The sequence below is a fragment of the Lontra canadensis genome, unplaced genomic scaffold, assembly GCF_010015895.1.
Source record: "Lontra canadensis isolate GAN:19392208 unplaced genomic scaffold, GSC_riverotter_1.0 scaffold13, whole genome shotgun sequence".
Classification (NCBI taxonomy): Eukaryota; Metazoa; Chordata; class Mammalia; order Carnivora; family Mustelidae; genus Lontra; species Lontra canadensis.
Window position 1 is genome coordinate 17,951,884 of NW_022631007.1, and position 7,272 is coordinate 17,959,155.

General features: G+C 61.4%; 1 protein-coding gene across 1 annotated transcript; it reads right to left on the minus strand.

The window, feature by feature from the left end:
• Nucleotides 1–734: 734 nt before the first annotated feature.
• On the minus strand, nucleotides 735–6,818 carry LOC116867830 (aquaporin-12-like). Its single transcript, XM_032857690.1, has 3 exons — nucleotides 6,212–6,818; nucleotides 4,034–4,150; nucleotides 735–937 (listed from the first exon to the last, which is right to left on the minus strand). Exons 1-3 carry the CDS (start codon nucleotides 6,816–6,818, stop codon nucleotides 735–737), a joined length of 927 nt encoding a protein of 308 aa, XP_032713581.1.
• Between the last annotated feature and the right edge of the window lie 454 nt (nucleotides 6,819–7,272).

A 7,272-nucleotide genomic window follows, 5' to 3' on the forward strand; every position in this document is an offset into this window, starting at 1 on the left:
CTCACGAGAGAAAAGCTCACCCAGGACCTCCCCGTTTTCTGTCTCTCGCCCTTCTTGGCCTGAGATGAGGGCAAAGCCTTGGGCTGGAGACCCTGCCAGCCTCACTTTCGGAATAGGGCTCCAGGAAGCCCTAGCTGAGGAGGACGTTCTCCTTTTGGGGTGGAAATTTCCAGGTTAGCCCTGGTCTTTGAGAGAGGAGATGGCTCTTCTCAGCCTAGCAAGGAGCCCCCGTCATGGGCAGGGCTCTGCCTGGCTTTGCAGAGCCACGGCCAAGCTGCTGAGAGGGTGGCGTGCTAGTGGGTGTCCAGCCCACTCGCCTGCAGCCTCAGAGGGAGGAGGCTGCTCCAGCCTCCCCCAGCGGCGGGATCTGGGGTGTGTCCAGGACAGCCAGCACCTTCTGTGCAAACTTCTCCCCTCGGGTCTTCCCAGGCTCTGGGGGACGCACCCCGGACCTCTTGCCTACCCTCCCGGCTTTTACCTTTGGTTCTAATTCTGAAAAAAAGAGGCAAGAGACACCCTGTGGGACACGGAGGTGACTCAGCCTAGGCTCTCTTGCGGACTGGTCTCACCCCTGCTTGCCCTTCCAGAAGCCTCTGTCAGACTAGGGAGATAGGCAGGTTTCATGAACGGTTTATTGACAAACAGTTTCCAGGGAGGAGGGGGGTGTGGGTCTGGGCCCCCTCAGCTCAGAGGGGCCCCAGGGTCCCACCAGGGATGCTGTCAACTATGCTGGTTCAGCCGGAGCCTGGTAGCTGCCGCCCCGCCCCACGCGTGATCTCCCGGCTTCTGCACCCCCCTGCAGGCATCGGGGTGTCTCTCGGTCCCGGGGCCAGCTTCCCTCTAGGAGTCCGGTACTTGTTCTTCTGACTATACAACAGGTTCCTCTGGAAAAGGCGAGGAAGGCAGCCATGGTGCAGTAGGACCGCCAGCACCATCCCTGCAAGAAACCGAGGGTCAGACCACTGGCCCGGGAGGCTCACTGGGGCCTCCCAGCCAGACTGTCCGTGTGACAGGAGATCCTACAGATCGGGACCTCGGCCAGCCTGCATGTCTCTGTCTGGGAGCCCTGGTCTGCTCTGGCTCTTCCCCAGCGGAGGGGACAGCCCTTCAGGAGCCCGTGTCCTTCCAGACAACCCTCTGGGGACCCAGGCCCAGCATTCCCTGCACCAATGTCCTGAGCCACATGCATGGCCTGCTTGACCTCTTTCCTCCCAGGACTGCCTCCTGAGAGTGATCTGTCATCTGTGGGGATGGCTGTTTTGGGGGTGTGGGCAAGATGGGGGTGAGGACCAAGGAGGGGAAAAGCAGGGGGGCTGAGGACAGGAGTAGGGCCTGGCCCCTGGTTCCCAGGTTCTTCCCAGAACTTGCAGACAGAGAATCCTGGATTCCCGAATGGCCGGCCCGGTCACGGGCAAGGTGTTGGCCATGGCAGGAGAGGGGAGCACATTTGAAGTTTCATGTGAACCCGTTAAGGACACAAACTGTGGTGTGTGGGCCCCGAGAAGGTCAGGGGTGGCCTGGCCAGGACCGGGCTCCATGGACGCCCAGCCACCGTGGCTCCCAAGAATGGTCCCGGGCCTGCACACGTCCATGCTTCACTCACCGCGTCTCTCTTACCTTCAGTGGGATGCTGGGACCACCCCTGCTACAGAGGAGAGACAGCCCAGGGAGGTGAGTGATGAGCTCAGGGTCCCCTGGGCACATGTGTCCATGGAGAGTCACAGCCCAGGAAGCCACCCCCACTTCCCGTGCCTCATCACTGGTGGCCCAGCTGCTCCAAACGGACAGGGATTCAGTAAAGGGCACTAGCCCACCAGCGGGGAAAGACCAATGCCACAGGGGAGGTCGAAAAGCAAGGGGACAACAACACGTGAGTGGGACCCAGGGAGCAGAATCCCCAGCCGGCAATGCAGAAGGCTGGAAGGCAACCCGCTTCATTCCACAGAACCCCCAAGTTCCAGCAGGGCACAGCCCAGGTACCCTGGATGTGGACACACCCCATGCTGACCTGCAGGGCATGCTGTATGGTGTGTGACAAGCTCAGTGGCCCGGAGCCCTGTTCCTATGGCAGTTCCCATCCCAACCCTGGAGGGAGGCAGAGAGAGGCTGTGGTCTTGGGGCAGCAGGAGCACCCCAGCGTGGGAGTCCCCTCCCTGGACAGGACAAAGCGGGCATGTGCACAGAGGGTGCTTCCCTCCCAGCCTCCTCCCTGCTCCCGCCACGAGGCCTCCAGAGGAAACCCTCGTGGCTTTGGACTTCACAGCGGCAGTTATGGAGTCTGAGGCTCTATTGGGTTGAATGGCGTCCCCCCCGAATTCATGTCCTTCCCCAAGCCTCCAAATCTGACCTTATTTAAAACAGCATCTTGGGGCACCTGGGTGGCTCAGTGGGTTAAAGCCTCTGGCTTCGGCTCGGGTAATTACCCCAGGGTTCTGGGATGGAGCCCCACGTCAGGCTCTCTACTCAGCAGGGAGCCTGCTTCCCCCTATCTCTCTGCCTACTTGTGATCTCTCTCTCTCTCTGTCAAATAAATAAATAAAATCTTAAAAAAAAAGAAGAAGAAGAAGAAGCATCTTTGTATCCTTAAGCGATTGAACTGATGAGGTCACACTGGAGAAACGTGGACCAAACCCCAGTGTGGTTGGCGTCCTACCACGAGGAGCCGCAAAGACAGACTCACAGCAGATGCCACGTGAGGACAGGCAGAGAGGGGAGAGGTGCAGCCACAGGACAGGGGACTGATGGCCACTGCCAGAGACCGGGAGGTCAGGGAGGGGCCCCATTAGCCCTTAGAGAGCAGGACCTCACACCCGCGTGTCTGAGTGCTCACCTGGACTGCGTGCCGAGCACTTTGGGGCTATGGGCACCAGGAGACAAATGCAGAGGCCACAGGCCCCCACATGCAGGAGAGGGACCCCCACCCTGACTTTAATCCATGGCCCGACACGCCATCAAGCTGGGTCAGAGAGACACGTATTTCCGACACTGAGGTCTCCAAGATTGTGGCCAGGACCGCTTCTCAGGGCCCCCAGAGCCGTGCTCCACCACGAAGGAGTCACTCGGGACCAGAAACGGAAAATGTCCCCCAAGAGGGAGCTGTCCAGGAATTCCTGAGTCATCTACAGCCCTAGAGCCACGCAAACCCTGCTGTCGGATTCGTGACTGAGCACGAGAGATGGAGACGTCCCTGACCAGGGGAACAAGCCTTGGGACCCCAGGAGGCCCCAGGCCCACAGAGCTGTGGGGGGCGGGCTGTGTGGGACTCTCAGACCCCCCGCGTTCTCATCCAGTGTGCGCAGAGACCTTTGTGGCTCCCCCACAGGGAGGGTGGAGAGTGCATTCCTCCTACCCGCGATGTAGAGACACTGGGGCGAGTCAGGCCGCTCTCAGGGACCTCTGGGGTGATGTGTGGCCCAGGGGGAGACTGCTATGTCTCAGACCTCGCTCAAGTGGACCGTGAAGTTACCAATCATAACCCCAGCCTTCTCATCACTCCAGGGATCGCCGGCTGCCTGGGATCCCCTGGGGAGGCCAGGGCTGTGCTCCCTGAGAGGGAAGTGGAGGAACCTTCCAGAGCTCCATGGACCCCACAGACCCATCCATTAAGTATGGCGAGTGGGCGGGAAGCCCAGGGGCTAAGACCAGGTGCTGGCAGACCCCAGGGCCAGGGTGGCCTGGACGGGCTCTGGTAGTTCCCACCATGGGCACCCCAGCTCAGGATCTGTGAAACACCCCCAGGCGCATCCATGAGGCTACCCTCCCTGGCCTGCCCCCATCCTTCCTGGTTCCAGACCCTCATGACCGCATCTAAACCAAGACGGGCCACTTGGCCCCACCCCTGATGTCCCTAACAGGAACTGAGAAGGATCCCCGCGTCTCCCTCACCTACATCAGGGACCCCAGAGCTGGCCATCCCTGAATCGACTCCCCACCTGTGAGCCGGACCACAGGCATGTCAACTAGGAATGCTTCGAGTGTCCTCCCAAGCCACCATCCATGGATGGCCTTGCCAACTATCCGCAGTGACCCTTACCTGTCAGAGGACCCAGCCAGTACACCTGGGCATACTCCAGCAGGGTGGACCCCGAGCACTGGAAGGTGACTGAGGCAGCCAGGGCAGGGTTGAAGAAGGCGGACGTGAAAGGCCCTGCTGTGGAAGGAAACACAGATATTCCTTGTGGAGCCCTGTCGGCAGCCGCCTCTCCTTGGGATAGAGCCCTGTGCCGGGGGCCTGGAGCTCAGCCCATCCTGACCCTTGTGCTGATGGGGACACAGGTGGGAGGGCTGTCAGCCAAGGCCAGCTCCACAGGATCAGGGAGCAGCCAGGACAAGAGTCTTTCCACGAACATCTACCACCCATCCCAACCACTCGGCCCTGATGAACTCTCCTCTCCCACCACTTTCCCCGCTACCCGCCTGTGGGAGGTTGTCCTTGAGAGAAAGGGGGACAGAGACAGAGATGGAGAGAGAGAGACAGAGATGGTAAGATGGGGAGACAGACAAGGGCAGAGACGGAGCAACAGCAGTGAAGGGCTGAGCCCAGAGAGGAAGCAAGAGAAGGGAGGAGGGATGGGGAGGACAAGGAGACATGGAGAGAGCACGAGCATCCCTTCACCCTGGACCGGGTATACCACTGTCAAGGAGCAGCGGCCTCAAGTGGGCCATGTAGGGCCTAAAGCTGGTGGTAGAGACCAGGATCTGGGAGCGGCGTCCTGGATGGCTGCGGGGCTGAATCAGGAGCTTCCCGTGTCTCCCCAGGGCTGGAGCCCAGGCAGTCTGGACACAGAGCCTTGCTGGCAAGTCTCTGCTCACCTGTGCCTCAGTTTCCTCACCTGTACGTGGGCTCTAGCGGTACCTTCCTGGGCACACAGTGTCTGTCCTGTGCCAGAATGTGGATAATGTCTCAGGAAGTCAGCCCTCAGTGCTGGTTTCTTCCCTACTGGGTCTAGCCTGCCCCAAATGCACACGTGGGCTTCCAGTTGTAGCCCTAGGCCTGAGCAAGCGTGAGGCACCCACTGAGTGACCTGCAGCACGTCCCACAGCACACCCTTCCCAGGGAGCCCATTCCCAGCCTCCTGTCCCTCCCAGCACACCAGTCCTCTGGGGTGGAGAAGGCATCCATGCGTGGAGAGCCCTCCTAGTAGAGCAGATCCCACAGACAGAACTATGGTGGAGTCCCTTGGGGATTTAACAACAGCCCCAACCTGACACCTTAAGTTCTGGCCCAGCTCCATCCCCATGTCCAGGGATAGCTGCGACGTGAGGTCAGCAGCCTGGACATCCTGCAGCTGAGCTCAGCTCTCCGCTTCTCCAGTGAGGTGGGAAGGACAGGTGGTGTCCATGGTGGCTGAACAACCCCAGGAGAGCTTGGTCCAGAGGCCGAGGACCCAGGCATAGGCATGGAGAATGGGAGGATCAGAGGATGGGAAGATGGGAGGATGGGGGGGATGGGAAGAGGATGGGAGGAGGAGAGGAGGATGGGAGGAAGATGGGAGGAGGATGAGAGGATGAATGGGAAGATGGAAGGATGGGAGGAGGATGGGAGGATGGGAAGAGGATGGGAGGAGGATGGGAGGATGGGAGGAAGATGGGAGGATGGGGAATGATGGGAGGAGATTGGAAGGATGGAAGGATGGGGGAGGATGGGAGGATGGGGGGAGGATGGGAGAGAATGGGAGGAGGATAGGAGGATGGGAGGATGGGAGGAGGATAGGAAGAGGATGGGGTATGATGGGAGGATGGATGGGGATGGGAGGATGGGGGGATGATGGGAGGATGCTGCCTTCTCTGGAGACATTTGGAGCCACTTGGGAAGGGATGGAGAGGGGAGGAAGAAACAGCAGGACCTGGGACTCTTGGAAAGGGCAGCAGAGGACTCCAGAGCTTCCAGACCAGAAGGTGGGCTGGGCCTTAAAGAAATGGCATGGGCAACCCACCTGCCCCGGCTGCAGACCTCCTGACATGGACAGGAACATTTCGGAGCATGGAGCAGCGCAGCTGGGAAGGAAGGCGCTGACCAGGGCTGAGGGTCCCACCCTAGTGCACTATGTCCAGTCCTACTGACCCCCATTCTGCCACCACCAAGTTCCCAGAAGAGGGCTGTCCACTGTCCCTGGGGGCCAGCGGTCCCCCTCAGCTGCCGCCTCTGTCCTGGGTGTCCAGACAGATGCAAAAGCTCTGACATGTCCCAGGAAGCGCAGCCAGGTCCTACCTGTGTAGGCCATGAAGGTGACCAGCAGGGCCGTGAGGGGTACCCTGTAGACAGGCAGAGTGTTCCGGAAGCGGAGGAGGCTCAGGTGGAAGAAGAAGGCACAGGCGCCTTCCACCAGCATGCCATGGGGCACGGATGTGCGCAGTGCTGAGCTGCAGTGTGCATCCATGAGGCTCTGGAGGACATGCAGGTCGCTGAGCTCCCAGGCCCAGTAGCGCCGGGTCAGCACACGGGCCACCTGCATGCCCAGCCCCTGGGCCACCAGCGCCAGCAGCGTGCAGGGCACAGAGGCCTCGGCCAGGAGCAGTTCCTGCAGGGACACGGTGGGGTTGGCTGCTGCCCCATCGCAGGTTGCCCCGTGCGCCAGCAGGAGCAGGAAGAGCAACGTCAGCAGCAGGTCGGGGCCGAAGCCCCCCGCCCAGGGGCCCAGCTCCACCAATACCCGCATCTCCAGGCAGCAGGCCCCCAGCTGGGCAGCCCCCACCACCTCCCGGGCGAAGCTGGCGTAGGTGCCCTCCGGGAGCAGAGCCTTGGACAGCCTCCTGGCTGCCTGGCAGAGGGCGAAGGTGGCGAAGAAGAAGGAGAGGGACACGTTCAGACCGGCCATTGGCCTGGGGGCTCCCTGAGGAGCAGGACCCAGCAGGACGCCTGAGCTGACGTGGCAGGGCCCGGCCCAGCCCCAGCCCCAAGGACAGGGGAGCTGTGGGAGACGCCACCTGGGCGGACAGCCCTGCGAATGCCGCACCTGTGCCCCTACCTCCTGCCACACCTGTTGCTGGCCTGGGAGCCGAACCGGGAACTTCCACAGCAGATGCCCCGTCGCCAGGCGTCCTCCCTGGGGCAAGAGACACACCAGGCCCCTGCCTGCCCAGCTGCAGGGACTGGACACGGGCCAGAACTTCAAAGCCACCACTGGAGCTCCATGACTCAGCCCCTGGGGCTCTTGGCTCCTGGGATGCAGCTGGACAGCTCCCCGCACCTGCGCTCTGTCCCCCACAACCCCCCCCCCAAGGCAGGTGAGGATCTCCGGCTCTGCCGTGTTGTGGGCAGCTGTCTGCTGG